This window comes from Heterodontus francisci, chromosome 27 (genome assembly GCF_036365525.1).
Source record: "Heterodontus francisci isolate sHetFra1 chromosome 27, sHetFra1.hap1, whole genome shotgun sequence".
Classification (NCBI taxonomy): domain Eukaryota; kingdom Metazoa; phylum Chordata; class Chondrichthyes; order Heterodontiformes; family Heterodontidae; genus Heterodontus; species Heterodontus francisci.
Window position 1 is genome coordinate 49,330,371 of NC_090397.1, and position 25,564 is coordinate 49,355,934.

At 47.4% G+C, this 25,564-nt stretch overlaps 1 protein-coding gene across 3 annotated transcripts in view; it reads right to left on the minus strand.

Moving 5' to 3' along the window:
• The window catches only part of LOC137385016 (lectin-like), a 113,270-nt gene that overhangs the window by 9,495 nt on the left and 78,211 nt on the right, over positions 1-25,564 (minus strand). For 2 of the 3 annotated variants that reach the window (XM_068059752.1, XM_068059753.1), the window contains exons 4-5: positions 10,422-10,562; positions 8,145-8,256 (exon numbers count right to left, since the gene is read on the minus strand). In XM_068059752.1, coding sequence (XP_067915853.1) covers positions 8,145-8,256; positions 10,422-10,562 — 253 coding nt within the window. The remainder of the gene's footprint in view (positions 1-8,144; positions 8,257-10,421; positions 10,563-25,564) is intronic. The other variant, XM_068059754.1, reaches the window with a different exon arrangement.

Sequence of the window (25,564 nt, forward strand, 5' to 3'; positions counted from 1 at the left end):
GTCTGTAGGTGCTGCGACAGTCTGTAGGAGCTGGGTAACAGCCTGTAGAAGCTGGGAGTCTGTCTGTAGGAGCTGGGAGACAGTCTGTAGGAGCTGGTAGACAGTCTGCAGAAGCTGAGAGGCAGTCTATAGGAGCTGGGAGTCAGTCTGTAGGAGCTGGGAGACGGTCTGTAGGTGCTGCAACAGTCTGTAGGAGCTGGGAGACAGTCTGCAGAAGCTGAGAGGCAGTCTATAGGAGCTGGGAGTCAGTCTGTAGGAGCTGGGAGACGGTCTGTAGGTGCTGCGACAGTCTGTAGGAGCTGGGCAACAGCCTGTAGAAGCTGGGAGTCTGTCTGTAGGAGCTGGAAGACACTCTGCAGGAGCTGGGAGACAGTCTCTAGGAGCTGGGACTCAGTCAGTAGGAGCTGGGAGACAGTCTGCAGGAGCAGGGAGACAGTTTTTTGGAGCTGGGAGAAAGTCTGCAGGAGCTGGGAGTCAATGTGCAAGCAGTCAGTCCGGAGGAGATTAGAGACAGTCTGTCGGAGATGGAAGAGTGTGTTGGAGCTAGGGAACAGTCTGTAGGAGCTGGGTGTCAGTTTGTAGGAGCTGGGAGACAGTCTGCTGGAGCTGGGAGACAGTCGATAGGAGCTGGGAGTCAGTGTGCAAGGAATCAGTCTGTACGAGCTTGGAGACAGTTTGTTGGAGATGGGAGAGTGTGTAGTAGCTGGAAGACAGTCTGTAGGAGCTGGGAGACAGTCTGTAGGAGCTGGGTGCCAGTCTGTAGGAGCTGGGAGACAGTCTGTAGAAGCTGGGAGTCAGTCGGTAGGAGCTGGGAGTCAGTTTGAAGGAGCGGAGACAGTCTGTAGGAGCTGGATATCAGTCTGTTGGAGCTGGGAGTCAGTCAGTAGGAGCTGGGAGTCAGTCTGTCGGAGCTGGGAGTCAATGTGCAAGGAGTCAGTCCGTAGGAGATTAGAGACAGTCTGTCGGAGATGGAAGAGTGTGTTGGAGCGAGGGAACAGTCTGTCGGAGCTGGGAGTCAGTTTGTAGGAGCTGGGAGACAGTCTGCTGGAGCTGGGAAACAGTCTATAGGAGCTGGGAGTCAGTGTGCAAGGAATCAGTCTGTACGAGCTTGGAGACAGTTTGTAGGAGTTGGGAGAGTTTGTAGGAGCTGGGGAACAGTCTGTAGGAGCTGGGATTCTATCTGTCGGAGCTGGGAGACAGATTGCAGGAGCTGGGAGAGAGTCTGTAGCAGCTGGGAGACAGTCTGTAGCAGCTGGGTGACGGTCTGTAGGAGCTGGGAGTCAGTCTGTAGGAGCTGTGTGTCAGTCTGTAGGAGCTTGGAGACAGTCTGCAGGAGCTCGGAGGCCATCTGTAGGAGCTGGTGAACAATCTGTAGGAGCTGGAAGACAATCTGTAGGAGCTCGGAGACAGTCTATAGGAACTGGGAGACAGTCTGTAGTAGCTTGGAGACAGTCTGTAGGAACTTGGCACCAGTCTGTAGGAGCTGGGAGAAAGTCTGTAGGAGCTGGGGGTCAGTCTGTAGCAGCTGGGAGACAGTCTGTAGGTGCTGGGACATTCTGTAGGAACTGGGAGACAGTCTGTAGGAGCTGGGAGTCTGTCTCTAGGAACTGGGAGACAGTCTGCAGGAGCTGGGAGTCAGTCTGTAGGAGCTGGGTGTCACACAGTAGGATTTGGGAGTCAGTCTGTAGGAGCTGGGAGTCAGTCTGTAAGAGCTGGGAGACAGTCGGAGCTGGGAGCCAGTCTATAGGAGTTATGGAACAGTCTGTCGGAGCTGGGAGAGAGTCTGTCGGAGCTGGGAGTCAGTCTGTCGGGAGTCAGCCTTTCGGAGCTGGGAGATAGTCTGTAGGAGCTGGGAGTCAGTCTGTCGGGAGTCAGCCTTTCGGAGCTGGGAGTCAGTCTGTAGGAGCTGGGTGTCACACAGTAGGATTTGGGAGTCAGTCTGTAGGAGCTGGGAGTCAGTCTGTAAGAGCTGGGAGACAGTCGGAGCTGGGAGCCAGTCTATAGGAGTTATGGAACAGTCTGTCGGAGCTGGGAGAGAGTCTGTCGGAGCTGGGAGTCAGTCTGTCGGGAGTCAGCCTTTCGGAGCTGGGAGATAGTCTGTAGGAGCTGGGAGTCAGTCTGTCGGGAGTCAGCCTTTAGGAGCTGGGAGACAGTGTGCCAGAGGTTGGAGACAGTCTGTAGGAGCTGGGTGTCATTCCGCAGGAGCCAGGAGACAGTCTGCAGGAGCTGGGGAACAGTCTGCAGGAGCTGGGAGACAGTCTACAGGAACTGGGACAGTCTGCAGGAGCTTGGTGACAGTCTGTAGGAGATTTGACACAGTCTGTAGGAGCTGGGAGTCAGTCTATAGGAGCTCGGAGACCGTCTGTAGGAGCATAGAGACAGTCGGTAGGAGTTGGGAGACAGTCTGTAGGAGCTGGGTGTCAGTCTGTAGGAGCTGCGCAGTCAGTCTGTAGGAGCTGGGTAGTCAGTCTGTAGGAGCTGGGAAACAGTCTGTAGGAGCTGGGAGTCAGCCTGTAGGAGCTGGGAGTCAGTCTTCAGGAGCAGGGAGTCAGTCTGTAGGAGCTGGGAGACAGCCTATAGGAGCTGGGAGTCTGTCGATAGGAGCTGGGAGTCAGTCTGTAGGAGCTAGGAGTCGGTCTGTAGGAGCTGTGTGTCTGTCTGTAGGAGCTGGGAGACAGTCTGTAGGAGCTGGAGGTCAGATTGCAAGGAGTCAGTCTGTAGGGCATTGGAGACAGTCTGTAGGAGAAGGTAAAGTGCGTAGGAGCTGGGAGACTGTCTATAGGATCTGCGAGTCAGTCTGTAAGGACCCAGTCGGTACGAGCTTGGAGACAGTCGGTAGGAGCTGGGAGACAGTCTGTAGGAGCTGGATGTCAGTCTGTAGGAGCTGCGCAGTCATTCTGTAGGAGCTGGACGTCAGTCTGTAGGAGCAGGGAGTCAGTCATTCGGAGCTGGGAGACTGACTGCAGGAGCTGCAAGTCAGTCTGTAGGAGCTGGGAGACTCTCTGTAGGAGCTGTGAGACAGTCTATAGGAGCTGGGAGTCAGTCTGTAGGAGCTGGGAGTCAGTCAATAGGAGCTCGGAGACCATCTGTAGGAGCTGGACGTCAGTCTGTAGGAGCTGGGAGTCAATCTATAGGAGCTGGGAGACAGTCTGCAGGAGCACGGAGTCAGTCGGTAGGGAGACAGTCTGTCGGGGCTGGGAGACAGTCTGTTGATGCTAGGAGACTCTCTGTAGGAGCTGGGAGACAGTCTATAGGAGCTGGGAGTCTGTCTATAGGAGCTGGTGACATCTATAGGAGCTGAAGGTCAGTCTGTAGTAGCATGGAGTCTGTCTGTAGGAGCTGGGATTCGGTCTGTAGGAGCTGGGTGTCTGTCTGTAGGAGCCTCGTGACAGTCTGTAGGCGCTGGGAGACGTCTGTAGGATCTGGGAGACAGTCTGTTGGAGCTGGGAGACAGTTTGTAAGAGCTGGGAGTCAGTCTGTAGGGAGTCAGTCTGTAGGAGCTGGGAGACAGTCTGCAGGAGTTGGGAGTCAGTGCGCAAGGACACAGTCTGTAGCAGCTTGGAGACAGTCTGTAGGATCTGCGAGTCCGTTTGTAAGGAATCAGTCTGTAGGAAATTGGAGGCAGTCTGTAGGAGCTGGGAGTCAGTCTGTAGGAGCTGCGAGACAGTCTGTAGGAGCTGCGAGACAGTCTGCACGAGCTGGGAGACATTCTGTAAGAGCAGGGTGTCAGTAAGTAGGAGCTGGGAGTCTGTCTGTAAGAGCTGGGCGTCTGTCTGTAGGAGCTGGGAGTCAGTCTATAGGAGCTGGGAGACAGTCTGCAGGAGCTGGGAGTCCGTCTGCAGGGAGACAGTCTGTCGGGGCAGGGATACAGTCTGTAGGAGCTGGGAGACAGTCTGTAGTAGCTAGGAGACCGTCTGCAGGAGCTGGGAGACTGTCTGTAGGAGCAGGGAGGCAGTCTGTAGAAGCTTGGAGAAAGTCTGTAGGAGCTGGGAGGCAGTCTGTCGGAGCTGGGAGACAGTCTGTAGGTGATGGGTGTCAGTATGTTGGAGCTGGGTGTCAGTCTGTAGGAGATTGGAGGCTGTCTGAAGAAGCTGGGAGTCACTGTTGGAGCTGGGAGGCAGTCTGTAGGAGCTGGGAAACAGTCTGTTGGAGCTGGGAGGCAGTCTGTAGGAGCTGGGAGGCAGTCTGTAGGAGCTGGGAGTGAGTGTGTCGGAGCTGGGAGTCAGTCTGTTGCAGCTGGTAGACAGTCTGCAGGAGCTGGGAGACAGTCTGCAGGAGCTGGGAGACAGTCTGTAGGAGCTGGGAGTCAGTCTGTTGCAGCTGGTAGACAGTCTGCAGGAGCTGGGAGACAGTCTGCAGGAGCTGGGAGACAGTCTGCAGTTGCTGAGAGACAGTCTGTAGGAGCTTGGAGACAGTCTGAAGGACCTGGGAGGCAGTCTGTATGTGCTGGGAGTCAGTCTGTAGGAGCTGGGACTCAGTCTGTAGGAGCCTTGTGACAGTCAGTAGGAACTGGGAGACAGTCTGTAGGAGCTGGGAGACAGTCTGAAGGAGCTGGGTGACAGTCTGCAGGAACTGGGAGACAGTCTGTAGTAGCTGGGAGACAGTCTGAAGGAGCTGGGTGACAGTCTGCAGGAACTGGAGACAGTCTGAAGGAGCTTGGAGACAGTCTGTCGGAGATTTGGCATAGTCTGTAGGAGCTGGGTGTCATTCCGCAGGAGCCGGCAGACAGTCTGTAGGAGCTGGGGAACAGTCTGTAGGAGCTGGGAGACAGTCTGTAGGAGCTGGGAGACAGTCTGTAGGAGCTCGGAGACCATCTGAAGGAGCTGGGTGACAGTCTGAAGGAGCTGGGTGACAGTCTGCAGGAACTGGGAGACCGTCTGAAGGAGCTGGGTGACAGTCTGCAGGAACTGGGAGACAGTCTGTAGGAGCTTGGAGACAGTCTGTCGGAGATTTGGCATAGTCTGTAGGAGCTGGGAGTCAGTCTATAGGAGCTGGGAGACCGTCTGTAGGAGCTGGGAGACAGTCTGTATGAGCTGGGAGACAGTTTGTAGGAGCTGGGTGACAGTGTGTAGGGTGTTGGAGACAGTCTGTAGGAGCTGGGTGTCATTCCGCAGGAGCTGGTAGACAGTCTGTAGGAGCTGGGAGTCAGTCTATAGGAGCTCAGAGACCGTCTGTCGGAGCTGCGAGACAGTCTGCAGGAGCTTGGAGACAGTCTGTAGGAGCTTGGAGTCAGTCTGCAGGAGCTGGGTGTCAGCCTGTAGGAGGTGGGTAGTCAGTCTGTAGGAGCTGGGTATTCAGTCTGTAGGAGCTGGGTATTCAGTCTGTAGGAGGTGGGAGACTGTCTGTAGGAGCTGGGTGTCAGTCTGTAGGAGCTGGGTAGTCAGTCTGTAGGAGGTGGGAGGCAGTCTGTAGGAGCTGGGAGTCAGTCTGTAGAAGCTGGGAGTCAGTCTGTAGGATCTCGGTATCAGTCTGTATGAGCTGGGAGTCTGTCTGCAGGAGCTGGGAGTCAATCTCTAGGAGCTGGGGGTCAGTCTGTAGGGAGTCAGTCTGCAGGAGCTTGGAGAAGTCTTTTGCAGCTGGGAGTTAGCATGTAGGAAGTCAGTCTGTCAGAGCTGGGAGTCAGTTTGTTGGAGCTGGGAGGCAGTCTGTAGGAGCTTGGAGACAGTCAGCAGGAGCTGGGAGACAGTCTGCAGGAGCTGGGAGACAGTCTGTAGGAGCCATGTGCCAGTCTATAGGAGCTGGGAGACAGTCTGAAGGAGCTGGGTGACAGTCTGCAGGAACTGGGAGACAGTCTGCAGGAGCTTGCAGACAGTCTGTAGGAGATTTGAGACAGTCTGTAGGAGCTGGGAGTCAGTCTCGGAGCTCGGAGACCGTCTGTAGGAGCTGGGAGACAGTCTGTATGAGCTGGGAGACAGTCTGTAGTAGCTGGGGGACAGTATGTAGGAGGTTGGAGACAGTCTGTAGGAGCTGGGTAACAGTCTGTAGGAGCTGGGAGACAGTCTGTATGAGCTGGGAGACAGTCTGTAGTAGCTGGGGGACAGTATGTAGGAGGTTGGAGACAGTCTGTAGGAGCTGGGTGTCATTCCGCAGGAACCGGGAGACAGTCTGTTGGAGCTGGGAGACAGTTTGTAGGGAGTCTGTCTGCAGGAGCTGGGAGTCAGTCTGTCGGGAGTCTGTCTGCAGGAGCTTGGAGAAAGTCTTTTGCAGCTGGGAGTCCATCTGCAGGAGCTGGGAGACAGTTTGTATGAGCTTGGAGAAAGTCTGCAGGAGCTGGGAAACAGTCTGTCGGAGCCTGGAGACAGTCTGCAGGAGCTCGGAGACAGTCTGTAGGAGCTGGGAGTCAGTCTGCAGGAGCTGTGAGACTGTCTGAAGGAGCAGGGAGGCAGTCTGTAGGAGCTGAGAGACAGTCTGTTGAAGCTTGGAGAAAGTCTGTCGGAGCTGGGAGACAGTCTGCAGGAGCTGGGAGACAGTCTGTAGGAGCTGGGAGTCAGTCTGTGGGAGCCGGGAGACAGTCTGTAGGAGCTGGGATTCAGTCTGTTGGAGCTGGGAGACAGACTGTAGGAGCTTGGAGACAGTCTGAAGCACCTGGGAGGCAGTCTGTAGGAGCTGTGAGCCTGTTTGTAGCTGCTGGGAGATAGTCTGCAGTAGCTGGGAGACAGTCTGTAGCTGCTGGGAGACAGTCTGTAGGAACTGGGAGTCAGTCTGTAGGAGCTGGGAAACAGTCTGTAGGAGCTGGGAGACAGTCTGAAGCAGCTTGGTCGCAGTCTGCAGGAACTGGGAGACAGTCTGCAGGAACTGGGAGACAGTCTGCAGGAGCTTAGTGAGAGTCTGTAGGAGATTTGAGACAGTCTGTACGAGCTGGGAGTCAGTCTATAGGAGCTTGGAGACAGTCTACAGAAGCTGGGAGTTAGTCTGTAGGGAGTCAGTCTGTTCGAGCTTGGAGAGAGTCTGTATGAGCTGGGAGTCTGTCTGTTCGAGCTGGGAGACACTCTAAAGGAGCTGGGAGTCAGTCTGTAGGGAGTCAGTCTGTAGGAGCTGGTAGACAGTCTGCAGGAGTTGGGAGACAGTCTATAGGAGCTGGGAGTTAGTCTGGAGGGAGTCAGTCTGCAGGAGCTTGGAGACAGTCTGTAGGAGCTGGGAGTCCGTCTGCAGGAGCTGGGAGACAGTCTGAAGGAGCTGGGAGACAGTTTGTAGGAGCTTGGAGAAAGTCTGCAGGAGCTGGGAGACAGTCTGTAGGAGCCTGGAGACAGTCTGCAGGAGCCGACTAGTAGGCGGGGAATTCTGTGGCGAGTAACTCACCTCCTGACTCCCCAAAGCCTCTCTACCAGCTACAAGGCAAGAGTCAGGAGTGTGATGGAATACTCTCCACTTGCCTGAATGGGTGCAACTCCAACAACACTCAAGAAGCTCGATACCATCCAGGACAGAACAGCCTGCTTGATTGGCAACGCATCCACCACCTTCAACATTCACTCCCTCCACCACCACAGTGGCAGCAGTGTGTACCATCACCAACAGGCACTGCAGCAAATCACCAAGACTCCTTTGACAGCATCTTCCAAATCAATGACCTCACCACCTCAAAGGACAGCGGCAGCAGATGCATGGGAACACCACCACCTGCAAGTTCCCCTCCAAGCCACACAACATCCTGACTTGGAACTATTTTGCTGCTCCTTCACTGTCACTGGGTCAAAACTCCCTTCCTAACAGCATTGTGGGTGTACCTACCCCACATGGACTGCAGCGGTTCAAGAAAGCAGCTCACCACCACCTTCGCACGGGCAATTGGGGATGGTCAATAAATGCTGGCCTAGTCAGTGACGCCCACATCCCATGAAAGATCTAAAAACGGTTGGGACACGGTCAACACTAATGTAGGGTTGGCAGCCCTTTAAGTATTTCACCAACAACTGCCATGGCGTCAGCTGATGTCACCTCCGCTGGCTCACTTCCCGCCTCTACACTGTGAGTGGGCAGCCCACACGCCTCCCCAGTGTTCAATGGCCGGCACGGGAAGATTGTTGGCAGCCAGCTGCTCAACGCCCGAACGGAAGCAGCACTTAGGACGGCCCTGATATCGGGACCTGCAGTCTCGCCACAAAATTCTGCCGACTGTTTCTGTCACACGTGGGTCAACTAACCATGATTAGTACGAACACAGTCTTCGTTTCTTCCAGCACCATTATTGGGTTCTCCTAAATACCAGTTAGTGAAATCCACTAAAGATCCATCAGTCGAAAACCCAGTCCCTTCCTGTGGGATAGAATGAACATCATCATTTAAAAATGGGTGTTTCGGTTACAATAAACTATTGGTGATGTCACAAACGTGAGCTGAACAGTTAAAGAGCCTTATAACGAAAAACATTTTAAATAACTGTTATCTAACATGGCAGGACAGCTGGGTCCTGTCGCATCCAAATTCTGTGTCATGTGGGAACTCCTGAACACTTGGTCTCTCCAAGAAAACCACATATGCAGGAAGTGCCACTAACTGCTCGAGCTCGGAGTTTCTGAGCTTCGAGGCGACTGGTGTCATTTCAGTTCACACAGGAAGCTGATAGTCTTGTGGATTGCACGTTTCAGGAGGTAATCATGCCACAGAGTTCAGGAGTAGAGGGAATGGGTGACCACCAGGCAGACTAGGAGGAATTAGGTTTAAAATAGTTCTGGAAATTGACAAAGAAAAATCAAAGATGAAACATAAATTGTTAAAAGGGTAGTTAAAGGAATGACAGGGCCAACTAGAGACAAAAAGGAATTTCTCGTAGTGACAGAGGGCATGACTAAGGTATTGAATGACTTCTTTGCATTTGTCTTTGCAAAAGAAGAGGATGAAGTTAATGTTGGTGGAGAGGTGAGGGAGTAGGGATAGAGGATAGGGTAAAAATAGATAGAAAGGAGGTGCTAATCGGGTTGTCATCACTCAAAGTTAACAAGGCACCCAGTTCAAAAGAGATGCATCTAGGTTTGCTGAGGGAAGATAGGAAGGAGAGAGATAGTCGAAACTCTGGCCATAATCTTTCAATCATCCTTGGATAATGGAGTGATGCCAGAGGTCTGGAAGATTGCAAATGTTACATCCCTGTTCAAACAGGAAGAGAAGAATAAACCTGGTAACTACAGGTCAATGTCAGTTGTGGGAAAACTACTACAGACCATTGTCAAGGGCATAATTAATACTCACTTGGAGAAGCATGGGTTAATAAGGAACATCCAACATGGATTTGTTAGAGGCAAATCACGTCTGACTAACCTGATTGAATTATTTGATGAAGTAACAGAGAGGGTTGATGAAGGTAGTGCAGTGGATGTTTTACATGTGAACTTTCAAAAGGCAGTAAAGTACGTCATAACAGACTTACTTGGAAAATAGATGCACATGGTATTAAAGGAACAATGGTCGTAGTTTGGGTATCTAATTTGCAAAGGGGTAGGATGCAGAGAGCTATGATGAACTGACGTTCTTTTGGCTGGATAGAAATGTTCAGAGCTAATTATTTGGGCCAATATTTTTGTTGAATATAAATGACCTGATTTGGGAATGGGGAGTACAATTTCAATGTTTGCAGTTGTCATAAAACAAGGCAATATTGTAAATACAGAGCATGATCAGAGCAGACTTCAGAAGGACATAGTTTGGTGAAGCAGCGTATTCTGAGGGATTGCAAAAACCGAGGGACCTGGAGGTGTATCTTCACAAATCCTTGAATATGACAGGGCAAGTTGATAAATGGTTAAGAAATTATATGAGATATTTGGCCTTGTAAATGGGATATTGAATATAAAAGCAAGAAAGCCATGTTTAACCTTTACAAATCTTTGGTTAGGCCTTGGCTGAAGGATTTTGTACAATTCTGGGCACCAAACGTTAGGAAGAATGTCAAGTCCCTGGTGAGGGTACAGAGGAGATTTACCAGGAATGTAGGAGCTTGTTTTGTGTTGCAATTACATGGAGTGATTGGAAAAGCTGGGATTTTTCTCCTCAGAGCAGAGAAGATTAAGGAGAGACCTGATAGAAGTATTAAAAATTATGGGAAGTTTTGATAGAGCAAGTGGGGAAAATCTGTTTCCTCTGGTAAGTAAATAGTTAACCAGAGGTCAAAGAGGTAAAATAATTGGCAAAAGAAGCAAAGGGAAACTGAGGAGAAATTTCTTATGAGGAGAAATGCCTTCACACATGGATTGTTAAGATCTGGATTCTACCTGAAAGGCTGATGGAAACTGATTCCACAGGAACTTTCAAAATTGGACATGCACTTGAAGAGGGCTAATTTACTGGGTTATGGGGAAAAACTGGGGTATGGGACTAAACTGGACAGCTCTTTCAAAGAGCCAGCACAGACATCATTGGCTAAATGGCCTCCTTATGTTCTAGATGATTCTATCATTCTATTCTAACAACTCAGACAACGTTACCTTGAACATGTCATTCACACCAATCCAAGTCGGAGGATCTAATGCATCTGTTGCATGTATAACGTGTCCGATAAACTGGTTCTGTACTTTTGAATGTATCGAGGCAAGATGGCCACCTGGAGCCAGAGCATGGCAGTAAATCTTCAAATAAAAATAAAAACAGACCATTTGTTGTTCATCCTGTGTATTATGTTTAATGTTGAAACATTCTGTTCTTTTGTTAAAGGTGCACAACCTCCTGTTATATGTTGATTGGCCCTGCAATGAATTGACTCCAAACTTCACTGTGGATTAAGTGAATAGTGAAACACTGACACTGAAACAATCTCATTGTGGCTCCAATGGCTTCAACCCACCAGACTGAAGTTTCAGCAGCTTCTGAGCATCAGCTGACACTGGGCTGGGCTTGTGGTCGAATGTTCTGGGGGGTATATTGGAATTGTTTCCTGTTCCTCCCAACCTTTATCCATACAGCTGCTGTCAATACAGATGTTGACAGTCACTGAAGTGCATGTCACTGTAAAGTGACCACACCCACACTAACAGATTTATCACAGTATTTTGAATTTTAGATTTGAGCAAAGGAGGACCAAGAAACTGATAAAGAAAGAGAAAACAGAATGTGAAAGTTCACTAGTGAGAAACATAAAAACACACTGCAAAAGCTTCTATAGGTATATAAAATGGAAAAGATTAGCAAAGACAAATGTCAGCCCATTACAGGCAGAGACAGGGGAATCATGGGGAATAAGGAAATGGCAGAGAAACTCAACCAATACTTTGTGTCTGTCTTCATCAAGAAAGATAGAAAAACCTCCCTGCAATACTAAAGAACCAAGGGACCAGTGAGAATGAGGAACTGAAAGAAATTAGTATTAGTAAAAAAGTATTACTGGAGAAATTAATGGGACTAAAAGTTGAAAAGTCCCCAGGACCTGATGATTGACATCCCAGAGTGTTGATAGAGAGGCTGCAGAGATAGTGGATGCATTGGTGATCATCTTCCAAAATTCTATAGATTCTGGAACAGTTCCTGAAGATTGGAAGGTAGCAAAGGGCGGCACAGTGGCGCAGTGGTTAGCACCGCAGCCTCACAGCTCTAGGGACCCGGGTTCGATTCCGGGTACTGCCTGTGTGGAGTTTGCAAGTTCTCCCTGTGTCTGCGTGGGTTTTCTCCGGGTGCTCCGGTTTCCTCCCACAAGCCAAAAGACTTGCAGGTTGATAGGTAAATTGGCCATTATAAATTGTCACTAGTATAGGTAGGTGGTAGGGAAATATAGGGACAGGTGGGGATGTTTGGTAGGAATATGGGATTAGTGTAGGATTAGTATAGATGGGTGGTTGATGTTCGGCACAGACTCGGTGGGCCGAAGGGCCTGTTTCAGTGCTGTATCTCTAATCTAATCTAAAAAAAAATGTAATCCCACTCGTTAAGAAAGGAGGGAGAGAGAAAGCAGGAAACGAAAGACCTGTTAGCCTGCCATCAGTTATAGAGAAAATGTTGGAATCTATTATATAACTGGAAACATAGAAAATAACTGTAGGATTGGGCAGAGTCAACAAGGATTTATGAACGGGAAATCATGTTTGATAAACTTGTTAGAGTTTTTTGAGGATGTAACTCGCTGAATAGATAAAGGGAGGAACCAATTGACGTGGTGTTTTTGGATCTTCAGAAGGCTTTCGATAAGGTTCCACACAGGAGGTTAGTAAGCAAAATTAGAACACATGGGATTGGGGGAAATGTACTGGTATGGATTGAACATTGGTTATTGGACAGAAAACAGAGAGTAGGAATAAACGGGTCATTCCCAGGTTGGCAGGCTGTGACTGGTCAGGTACTGCAACTATCAATGCTTGGGCCCCAGCTATTCACAATCTATATCAATGATTTGGATGTGGGGACTAATTGTAATATTTCTAAATTTTCTGATGACACAAAACCAGGTGGGAATGTGAGTTGTGAGAAAGATGCAAAGAGGCTTCAGGGGAATTTCGATCGGCTAAATGAGTGGGCAAGATTGTGGCAGATGGAATATAATGTGGAAAAATGTGAACTTATCCACTTTGGTAGAAAAAAACAGAAATGCAGAAAAAATCTTAAATGGTGAGAGATTGGGAAGTGTTGATGTCCAAAGGGACCTGGTCGTCCTTGTTCAAAAGTCACTGAAAGCGAACATTCAGTTTCAGCAAGCAATTAGGAAGGTAAGTGGTATGTTGGTCTTTATTGCAAGAGGCTTTGAGTACAAGTAGGTAAAGAGATCTTGCCGCAATTGTATAGAGGTTTGGTGTGACCACACCTGGAGTATTGTGTACAGTTTTGGTCTCCTTACCGAAGGAAGAATATATTTGCCATTGAGTGAGTGCAACGAATGTTCACTAGACTGATTCCTGGGATGGTGGGATTGTCCAATGAGGAGAGCTTGAGGAGACTGGGCCTGTAGTCTGCAAAGTGTTGAAGAATGAGAAGTGATCTCATTGAAGCTATTTTGGAAAGATATAAAGGTAACAGGGTTGTGGTGGTGGGTGATTTTACCTTCCCCAATATTGACTGGGACTCACTTAGTGCTCGGGGCTTGGATGGGGCAGAATTTGTGAGGAGCATCCAGGAGGGCTTCATGAAACAGTATGTCGATAGTCCAACTAGGGATGGGGCCATTCTGGACCTGGTATTGGGGAATGAGCCCAGCCAGGTGGTCGAAGTTTCAGTGGGGGAGCATTTCGGGAGCAGTGACCATAATTCCATAAGTTTTAAGGTACTTGTGGATAAGGATAAGAGTAGTCCTCGGGTGAAGGTGCTAAATTGGGGGAAGGCTAATTATAACAATATTAGGTAAGAACTGAAGAATTTAGATTGGGGGCGGCTGTTTGAGGGTAAATCAACATCTGACATGTGGGAGTCTTTCAAAAGTCAGCTCATTAGAATCCAGGACCAGCATGTTCCTGTGAGGAAGAAAGACAAGTTTGGCAAGTTTCGGGAAACTTGGATAACACGGGATATTGTGAGCCGAGTCAAAAAGAAAAAGGAAGCATTTGTAAGGGCTGGAAGGCTAGGAACAGATGAAGCACTTGAGGAATATAAAGACAGTGGGAAGGAACTTAAGCAAGGAATTAGGAGGGCTAAAAGGGGTCATGAAAAGTCATTGGCAAGCAGGATTAAGGAAAATCCCAAGGCTTTTTATACATATATAAAGAGAAAGAGGGTAACCAGGGAAAGGGTTGGCCCACTCAAGGACAGAGATGGGAATCTATGTGTGGAGCCAGAGGAAATGGGCGAGGTGCTAAATAAGTACTTTGCATCAGTATTCACCAAAGAGAAGGAATTGGTGGATGATGAGCCTAGGGAAGGGAGTGCAGATAGTCTCAGTCATCTCATTATCAAAAAGGAGAAGGAGTTGGGTGTCTTGCAAAGCATTAAGGTAGATAAGTCCCCAGGGCCTGATGGGATCTACCCCAGAATACTGAGGGAGGCAAGGGCAGAAATTGCTGGGGCCTTGACAGAAATCTTTGCATCCTCATTGGCTACAGGTGAGGTCCCAGAGGACTGGAGAATAGCCAATGTTGTGCCTTTGTTTAAGAAGGGTGGCAAGGATAATCCAGGAAATTATAGGCCGGTGAGCCTTATGTCAGTGGTAGGGAAACTATTAGAGAGGATTCTTCGGGACGTGATTTACTCCCATTTGGAAACCAACGAACTTATTAGCAAGAGGCAGCATGGTTTTGTGAAGGGGAGGTCGTGTCTCACTAATTTGACAAGGTCCCGCATGGCGGACTGGTACAAAAGGTGAAGTCACACGGGATCAGAGGTGAGCTGGCAAGATGGATACAGAACTGGCTCGGTCATAGAAGACAGAGGGTATCAGTGGATGGGTGTTTTTCTGAATGGAGGGATGTGACTAGTGGTGTTCCGCAGGGATCAGTGCTGGGACCTTTGCTGTTTGTAGTATATATAAATGATTTGGAGGAAAATGTAGCTGGTCTGATTAGTAAGTTTGCGGACGATACAAAGGTTGGTGGAGTTGCGGATAATGATGAGGATTGTCAGAGGATACAGCAGGATATAGATCGGTTGGAGACTTAGGCCGAGAAATTGCAGATGGAGTTTAATCGGGACAAATGTGAGGTAATGCATTTTGGAAGGTCTAATGCAGGTGGGAGGTATACAGTAAATGGCAGAACCCTTAGGACTATTGACAGGCAGAGAGATCTGGGTGTACAGGTCCACAGGTCACTGAAAGTGGCAATGCAGGTGGATAAGGTAGTCAAGAAGGCATACGGCATGCTTGCCTTCATCGGATCGGGGCATGGAGTATAAAAATTGGCAAGTCATGTTGCAGCTGTACAGAACCTTAGTTAGGCCACACTTAGAATATTCTGGTCGCCACACTACCAGAAGGACGTGGAGGCTTTGGAGAGGGTACAGAGGAGGTTTACCAGGATGTTGCCTGGTCTGGAGGGCATTAGCTATGAGGAGAGGTTGGAAAAACCCAGATTGATTTCACTGGAACGACGGAGGTGGAGGGGCGACATGATCGAGGTTGACAAAGTTATGAGCAGCATGGACACAGTGGATAGTCAGAAGCTTTTTCCCAGGGTGGAAGAGTCAGTTACTAAGGGACATAGGTTTAAGGTGCGAGGGAAAAGTTTAGAGGGGATGTGCGAGGCAAGTTTTTTACACAGAGGGTGGTGAGTGCCCGGAACTTGCTGCCAGGGGAGGTGGTGGAAGCAGATACGATAGCAACGTTTAAGAGACATCTTGACAAATATATATGAATAGGAAGGGAATAGAGGGATATGGGCCTGGAAGTGCAGAAGGTGTTAGTTTAGGCAGGCATCAAGATCGGCGCAGGCTTGGAGGGCCGAATGGCCTGTTCCTGTGCTGTACTGTTCTTTGTTCTTTGTTCTTTGAAGCATACAAAATTCTTACAGGGCTCGACAAGGTTGATACAGGAAGGATGTTTCCCTTAGATAGGGGTCCCGAGCTTGGGGACACAGTCTCAAAATAAGGGATAGGCTATTTAGGACTGAGATGAGGAGGAATTTCTTCACTCAGAGGCTGGTGAATGTATGGAATTCTCTACCCCAGAGGGCTGTGGAGGGGCAGCCATTGAGTATGTGCAAGACAGAAATGAGATATTAAAGATATCAAGGGATAGGGGGGTGGTGCAGGAAAATAGTGTTAAGGTAGAAGTTCAGCCATCTAATTGAATGGTGGAGCAGGCTCGAGGGGCCGAATGGGCTACTCCTGCTTCTATTTCCTATGTTCCTGTAATGACAGACCACTGCTAATATTTATATGTGTTTATATTCAGTTTAATTTAATTTAGATACAGTTGTTACCTGGAGATCATGTGGCTCTGTGTCAGGAACACAGTGAACAAGTTGATGCTGCGGGAGGTGAAATGTTACGCAATAATCTGCTCTGTTTAGATCTGGTATGTGTAAATAATGAATGAACACTGCGGTTGACTGCAGATTAAAAGGGGATGCGAAAACTGGAAGGTAATTGTGATGGGTAACTTCAATCACTTATATCAGGTTCCACTGTGCACTGACAACACCCAGATCTACCTCATCACCCTCTCTGTCGACCCCTCCTTTGCCTCTGTTTTGTCACACTGTTTGTCCAACATCCAGTTCTGGATGTGTAGGAATGTTTTCCAATTAAATATTGAGCAGCCATCAAATTCGTTTCCCGCAACAAACTCCGTTCCTTAGCAAGCGTCTCCACCTCTCACCCAGCATTGTCTGAGTCTGAACCAGACTGTTCATAACCTTGCTGTCCAATTTGACCCTGAACTGAACTTCTGACCTCAGATCATCTCCATTTACAAGACTGTCTATTTCCATCTGTGTAACATTGCCCAAGGCTGCCCCGCCTCCACTCATCAGCTGCTGAAATCCACACTCACGCCTTTGTTATCTCGACACTCAATTATTGCAATGATCACCTGTATAATCAGGACATGGTGTACATTAAAGGAAAATAAAGACTTACATTTATACAGCATGTTTCATGACCACAGGACATCCCAAATTGTTTAACAGCCAATTCAGTACATTTTGGAGTGTAGTCACTGTTATAATGTAGCAAAAGCAGCAGCCAATTTACACACTGCAAGTGCCCACTTCCAACAGTGTGATAATGACCAATGAATCCCTGTTTATGATGCTGATTGAAGGCTAAATATTGCCCAGGACACCAGGGATAACTCACCTGCTCTTCTTCAAAATAGTGCTATGGGAGCTTTTACATCCATCTGAGGGCAGATGAGGCCTCGCTTTAACGTCTCATGCAAGAAGACAACTTATCTGACAGTGCAGCACTCCCTCAGTGTCACCCAGAATTTTTTCTTGCTCAAATCCTGGAATGGGACTTGAACCCAGAACCTTCAGACTCAGAGGCAAAAGTGCGAGCAACTTGCAGGATAAGGGTCCAAAGGGTTAATGTGAAAGAGTATCAAGAATACCTTGATGATGATGTAAGAGATCACATGTGAGAGTCACACAGATTGGTGTGAAGTGTAAATAGTTATAATGCAATAAAAGTTAATTCAGACTAAAGAATCTCTCTAGCTAGATTAACTAAGGTGACAAAGGACTGAACAAACATATATGGTGATCAGCGGTGAGATGGAGAACAGCAGAAGTTCTTACCATCCCACACCCAGGAGAAGAATTTAAAGCAAGTGATTAAAAAGGTCTGACCTGGGAAAAAAGCACCAACAAACAGCAGAACATGAGAGGAGGCTGTGGTAGAGCTACAGACACAGAGAGTCGGGGAATCAGCGGTAGAAATTCAGTCCAGCAATCGCAGACTTGAGTCGGAGAACAAAGCAATGTTCCAGGATGTGGTGAGCGACCCTGAAAGAGGCGAGAAAACTTTGTCCATAAAAGCATTAGACAGCAGCACTGGGAAAAGTCTGTAGTGAGGGCTGATCCGAGATCGACACCATTACACATGGTGTCCGGAGCGACAGAAATAAAAAGCAAGCAATGAGGCTGCAAATACTCGATTCTCCACGAGAAGGGAGTTAAAGGAATATAATAGTAATGCTATAAAATGGAGCTTAGTACAAGGAGAAAATTAATCCTTAGTCTAGCAGTGAGATTTCTAAGGCTAAAACATTTGCCATTGCGGGAATTACTGTGGAGCTGGAAAAACGTGGGAAAATTCTGATTCTGGAGGGAAAAACTCAAAAGAGAAAGTAGAATAAATTGAAACAATGCAGCTTAAATTTCAGTTCCAGAAAGTTTAGGACAAATGGACGTCCAAATTGAATCCAAAATTTGTTGCTCTGGAGAAAAAGATGTCTCAAATATAAAATTGCATCTAAGTTAGAAAGCCTGTCAGAAGTAGAGCAAAGTGAATACACTATTGTATTCTGTTGGGGCTATAGCAGATCATTGCCAGACAAGGTCTTAATGAGGGATCTGCCAAATTGAACAAAGTTTTAAAAGTGTTTGATTTTTATTTCAACTTGCCGATCAATAAGATTTTAGAAAGAGCAACAAAGGGGTCCAGAAACCGAATGAAACAATCGATGCTTTTATCAATGTCCTTTACAGGCTAGCTGAAGGATTTGACTATGGAGACCTTAAAGCAGAATTGAGAAGAGACTGCATTGTTGTGGGTATTGCTGATGTGTCCCTATCAGATTTATTGCAGTTGAAAGAAGATAAAGCTATTCAGCTGGTGAGACAAGCTGAGGTCCGAAAGAACAACAGAGCAATCCTGTGAGATGAAGACAGTCCTCAGGAAACCTCCAGCAACTGGTCAGTTCCTTCACCAGAGGACTGAAAAAGAGACACCAGGAGAAGAGGTACACTGAGGGGGAAAGTGAAAGATGCCAATAAACTCTGCCAGCAATGTGGCACCAAAAGTACCCACAGGCACAATGTCCTGCAAATAGAGCAGAGAGCTTTAATTGTAGAAAATTAGGGCATTTTGGTAAATGTGCCAAAATAACATCTCGACTACATCAAGTTCTAAAGAAAAAGCATTTAAGAATAGATTGATTAACAGAGTTGAACAACCTCCTGCAGCAGACCAATCGATACATTTTCTTGGCGACATCAATGATCTGAATCAGACATTTTGAACTGCAGACATAGATGTCAACAAACATATCACTAATTTCAAACTCGACACGTGAGCAAGTGTAACGGTCTGATCAGACAAAGAGCTGTGGCTTCCCACACACTTTCTGCAACAAACAGAAACTCAGTTACATGGTCCAGGAGGGTTGAACTTGAACTAAAGGGAAAGTTACAAATAACAACTCAGTACATCGGAAAGCAGATATTAGAAACATTGAACGTTTTAAGAAATTAGGAGTTCTCACTCTTTAACCAGAAGACTTTTTATTGACCTTCAACTCACAGAGAAAGTAGAAGAAATTAAACAATAAGAATCCAGGAGTCACTTGCAAGAGGAATTCCAGAAATTGTTCAATGGTCTAGGGAAACGGAAGACCGAAGATAGTATTACTTTGCGAAAAGATGCTCAACAGTTTGTCTCTTCACGCCCAGGAAGATTCCACATCCACTAATGAAGCAAGTCCAACATCAACTAGAAGACATGTCCAGGATAGGAGTCATTTCTCCTGTTACTGAACCTACAGAGAGATGTTCAGGAATAGTTCCAGTCCCTAAACCTAACGGTGATCTTCGCATTTGTGTAGACATAACTCAACTTAATAACACTGTGGCACAAGAAGTCCATCCGATGTCCTCAGTGGATGAAAGTTTGGCAAAGTTATCCAGAAGTACTGTCTTCACGAAACTTGACATGAATAGTGGTTTTTGGCAAGTTCCATTGGATAAGAAATCAAGGTTATTGACAATTTTCATTACACTGTTTGGAAGATTTTGTTTTAACTGTCTTCCATTTGGTATCATGTCAGCACTGGAAATCTTCCAGAGAACTATGTCAAATATTATAAAGGGCCTTGAAGGTGTAATATGCCATATGGATGACATCTTAATTCATTGAAGAAGATTACCTCAGGGTTATAGCGGTTTTGAATTATCTGCGGGTATAATATTTAATGAGAAATGCGAGTTTTCAGAAATGTCCATTCATTTTTTAGGACTCATTGTCAGTCCGACAATGGCAGACCCTGAAAAGATGAGAGCCATTAGTGAAGACCCACTTCCCACTTCTGTCCATGATCTCCAACAGTTTCTTGGCATGGTCAGTCAGTTGGCAAAATTACAACCTAATTTAACCCAAGTTACTGAATCTTTGTGAGAACTGTTGAGGAAAGCTTAAACATAGTGCTGGGATGCACATCAGAAACAAGCATTTCAGTGGATCAAGGAGATGCTGATTTTGCTGGATGTTTTAGCGCATGGTAACCCTTCACTTCCCACTACAGTCACAGCCAATGCCCTGTCCACAGTGATAGGGGCAGTCCTTTTCCAAGAACAGCCCAATGGAAATCAAAGACCGGATCATTACAAGTCACGAGCACTGTCTGACACTGAGATGAGGTACACATGATAGAGAAGGAAGCTCTCGCAGTCACTTGGGCTTGTGAGAAGTTTTCAAACTACATTATCAGCTTAATGTTTTTCATCATGACAGACCACAAATCCCTAGTTTCCTTACTCGATGAAAAGGAACTCGTTAGGATGCCACTGCCGATCCACAGATTGCAGGTGAAGCTCATGAGGTTCATGTATGAAACAGTATATGTACAGGGCAAGCAACAAACCATAGCAGGTGCATTGTCTCGAGTGACGGTCGACCATCCTACTCAACAGGATGTTAACTTTATTAACAAAATTGAATCATATTCACAGGTCACTGCATCACAATGGCTGGCAAGTTCAAACAGACTCCAACAAATTCAACAGGTGCAGATGCAAGATGAAGAATGCATCGATGTTCACCAATATTGCGAGTAATATTGCGACAACAGAGTCCCAAGGGGAAGAGGATGAAAAACTCCTTTGAATACAGAAAACACTTTCCCATCGTGGATGATTTGCTGATATATTTAGTTTAGTTTTAGTTTAGTTTAGAGATACAGCACTGAAACAGGCCCTTCGGCCCACCGAGTCTGTGCCGACCATCAACCACCCATTTATACTAATCCTACACTAATCCCATATTCCTACCACATCCCCACCTGTCCCGATATTTCCCTACCACCTACCTATACTTGTGGCAATTTATAATGGCCAATTTACCTACCAACCTGCAAGTCTTTTGTTTGTGGGAGGAAACCGGAGCACCCGGAGAAAACCCACGCAGACACAGGGAGAACTTGCAAACTCCACACAGGCAGTACCCGGAATTGAACCCGGGTCGCTGGAGCCGTGAGGCTGCAGTGCTAACCACTGATTCCAGAGTCACTCCAAGTAGATATCTTATAGAAAATACACCAGGGTCATATGGACATAAGTAAATGTAGAGCACGGGCTCAGGCATCCGAGTAGTGGCCAAGAATCTCAATGAACTGATTTTGAATTGTGACGTATGTGCAGTTCACAGATAGGATCAGAGAGAACCTCGCATTTCCACCCAATTCCCAACTCGGCAGCTGGCGAGGGATCTAATATAAAAGCAAAATATTGCAGATGCTGGAAATCTGCAATAAAAACAAAAAGTGCAAGAAATACTTAGCAGGTCTGGCAGCATCTGTGGAGAGAGAAGCAGAATTAATGTTTCAGGTCAGTGACCTTTCCAGTTCTGATGAAAGGTCACTGACCTGAAATGTTAACTCTGTTTCTCACTCCACAGATGCTGCCAGACCTGCTTGAGTATTTCCAGCACTTTTTGTTATTATGGTGATGGATCGATTCTTCTTCGATGGAAAATCCTATCTAATTGTAGTCAATTACTTTTCAAGATGGATTGAGGTTAAACAGATATACAGAAAAACAACTGAAGCAGTTATAAACATTTTTACACAAAACTTTCACAACACATGGTATATCTGTTCAAATAGTATCTGATAATGGACCACAATTTGCAAATGATTACTTCACACACATTGTGGAAAAATGTGGATATGTACATCTAGCAAGTTCCTCAAGGTATCAACAGTCTAATGGAGAAGCTGAGTGAGAAGTCAGGACTGTTGAAGCAATGTTAAAGAAAAATCAAAATTTCCAACTCGCACTTCTGACCTACAGAACTACTCCACAGTTATGTGGATTAGCACAATCCAAAGTTCTAATGGGAAGAAAACTTTGAATGCAACTTCCAATCCTACCCAAGAATTTACTTTTGAGTATTACAAAGCAAGGATTATCAGAATACAAGACAACGAAGAGTCTTACTGAAAGAAACAAACTCATAATTATAACAAGACATATCATACCAGAAACCTACTGAAGTTGTCAGAAGGGCAAAAGTTATGGGTATGAGACAAAAACAGAGACGGAGTAATTCTCAAGAAAGAGGAATATCAACTGTGATCTTATTTACTAAGAACTTCAGAAGGAATTGTTACGAGGATATTTTATGTATTAAAAACTTAGGATTCTGTGTTTTTAAAAACTGAGAAAGGATTTCAGTGAACATTGAGACACCTGCAAATAGTTGAACTTTATGGATGTTTTGAAAGGAAGTCCAACAAAAGCTGAACTGGTAAGCAATGTCTGGAATGCAGGTAATTTCAAGGAAATCAGCAGGGGGTTGACCTCAGAGCTACCCTCTGTTATGCCAAAGAGAATTTATGACTGGGCCTGTGACCTGTTTCAGGAAGGTTTTGGTTTCAGTTTGGAACTTTTAAAAGCCAGTGAGTTTGGACAAAAAAGCAGGCATTTGAAATTTGATTTTGACCTGCATGGAGATCCGAAGACGATGCAGAAAAATTATTATCTCTCTGTAAAGGAATCCTGAATTTCTTGAGAAGAAACCCTGGATCCCAAATGTGGCAGATTCCTATTGCCTCCTTGCTCTGAAGAATCCCTGCATCAAATGTAGTTCACGTTGCCTCCTGTGTTTGAAGAAATCCTGAAATTTGAAGAAACCTTGGAAGACCTGTGGCTACACCCCCTGATGGAATACATTATATGAAGTCTTCTACTGCTGAATTTCTTGGAACGCCTGCCCATCACAGACTGTTCATCAACCTCGCCTGGAAAGACTTTGAGTGGCATCCAGATATTCGACTTTAGGACACCTCGTCAAACTGAAGAACTTCCTTCCAGATCATGACAATCTAAGTTTCTTTGATTCCTTTCATTCCTATGAAACAGCTGCCAACAAAAATCCTTTTTTTTTGGATGTATGTGTGTGAGTGCATGAGGGCTAGGGAAAATAAGGAGCTTTAATATCTCAATTCGTATATAGCTTTACTTCATTATTGGTTAAGACTTGGTTTTATAATGAACAGTTACATTTTGTTGTTGATTGAAGAAACCTGGTTGGTGTGCTTTATCTGGGGACAAATAGAATATCTAATTGGCTGTTTTGGTAGGTGGGAAAATTTTTGATACGTTGTGACCTGTGGAGAAGTGGGACCGAATTAACAGTGCACTCCTCCCACCTTGGTCATAACAGTACTATAAAAAGAAATAGAAGAAATTGCATTCCTATTCAGCAAAGACGCTTATCAGTCCTACATTTGGGCGAATCAGATGTTGAACCTGAAATTTAGAAATTTAGGAGAGGTGTCGTCGGGCATTTTCTCGCATTTATTTAGTCGTTTTGGAGATTTCAGTCTGCTTCATTTTTATTAGACAGAGGTTGCTCTGCCGTTGTAAGTTGCTCTGAAAACATTTCCATTGTCTGGGGCACTGCATGTGCTCCAGTGCCTGTTGTCAATTGCTCGGAAAACATTTTCATTGTCTGGGGAATGCATCTCAGCGCTGATCTTCCACAATAGTGTCCTGGATTGGGAGCGCTCCTATTACACATTCCAGCAGGGAGCCTCTTTCAAGCGCATCACTGAGGCACCAGCAAATCTACAATCATTTTACACAGGATTCACCAGACATGCTGTGAAGATGATGCATCAGGATCATAGCCACATTCAGCGCGTACATGTCAAGCAGCAGGATGAAGGCACAGTGACTGTGATTTCTGGTGCCAAACAGTACACACTGCAGATACATGATGGCCAGGCTACCTGCAGCTGCAACTTCTCCATTCAGACTTTGTTGCCCTGCAAACATGCTATTGTTGTGCAGCGGCATCTGGGTCTGCCTTTGGAGAGGCTTGCCCCCAATTGTCGCTGGCGTGCATCTCAGACACCGACGACGACAGGCATGGCTGCTGCCATTGTGATTACAGAGGAACAGCCAAGGCCCCTCAGCTACAACTAAAAATACCGCTGGCTTTCAGATCAATGGTACCAGCTACAACAGGCCGTTCTGCAGAGTGGAAAGGCATCATTCATGCGGAAACTGGACTGGCTGCAGCGACAGACTCTCCGCTGGCAGCAAGGATTGGCTGATGAGATGGAGCCAATTAATTTGCCCAACAATTGCCTGGAGGCACCTTCGGATGGAGGTGGCCACGCGCTGGACATCAGTCGCGTGCCACAATCCATGGATCCTGAGCGATTCACCCTCTGGCCTAATGATCTGATGGACCAGACAAACGCCTGCCTGTTCAAAGCTTCACTTCCCCTACCTGCGGTACCCTCTCCTTGCTGTTCAGATACACAGATGCCTGCTCCTGCACCCATCAGAGCAGTGCACATGGACACACAGCCACCTGTTCCCGCATCCATCAGAGCAGTGCACATGGACACACAGCCACCTGTTCCTGCACAGATCCGAGCAGTGCACATGGACACACAGCCACCTGTTCCTGCACCCATCACAGCAGTGCACATGGACACACAGCCACCTGTTCCTGCACCCATCACAGCAGTGCAAATGGACACACAGCCACCTGTTCCTGCACCCATCCGAGCAGTGCACGTGGACACACAGCCACCTGTTCCTGTACCCATCTGAGCAGTGCACATGGACACACAGCCACCTGTTCCTGCACACATCAGAGCAGTGCACGTGGACACACAGGCACCTGTTCCTGCACCCATCAGAGCAGTGCACATGGACACACAGCCACCTGTTCCTGCACCCATCTGAGCAGTGCACATGGACACACAGCCACCTGTTCCTGCACCCATCAGAGCAGTGCACGTGGACACACAGCCACCTGTTTCTGCACCCATCAGAACAGTGCACGTGGACACACAGCCACCTGTTCCTGCACCCATCAGAGCAGTGCACATGGACACACAGCCACCTGTTCCTGCACCCATCAGAGCAGTGCACATGAACACACAGCCACATGTTCCTGCACCCATCAGAGCAGTGCACGTGGACACACAGCCACCTGTTCCTGCACCCATCTGAGCAGTGCACATGGACACACAGCCACCTGTTCCTGCACCCATCACAGCAGTGCACGTGGACACACAGCCACCTGTTCCTGCACCCATCAGAGCAGTGCACGTGGACACACAGCCACCTGTTCCTGCACCCATCAGAGCAGTGCACATGGACACACAGCCACCTGTTCCTGCACCCATCAGAGCAGTGCACATGAACACACAGCCACATGTTCCTGCACCCATCAGAGCAGTGCACGTGGACACACAGCCACCTGTTCCTGCACCCATCAGAGCAGTGCACATGGACACACAGCCACCTGTTCCTGTACCCATCAGAGCAGTGCACATGGACACACAGCCACCTGTTCCTGCACCCATCAGAGCAGTGCACATGGACACACAGCCACCTGTTCCTGCACCCATCAGAGCAGTGCACATGAACACACAGCCACATGTTCCTGCACCCATCAGAGCAGTGCACGTGGACACACAGCCACCTGTTCCTGCACCCATCAGAGCAGTGCACATGGACACACAGCCACCTGTTCCTGCACCCATCAGAGCAGAGCACATGGACACACAGCCACCTGTTCCTGCACCCATCAGAGCAGTGCACATGGACACACAGCCACCTGTTCCTGCACCCATCAGAGCAGTGCACATGGACACACAGCCACCTGTTCCTGCACCCATCAGAGCAGTGCACATGAACACACAGCCACATGTTCCTGCACCCATCCGAGCAGTGCACGTGGACACACAGCCAGCTGTTCCTGCACCCATCCGAGCTGTGCACGTGGACACACATCCACCTGTTCCTGCACCCATCAGAGCAGT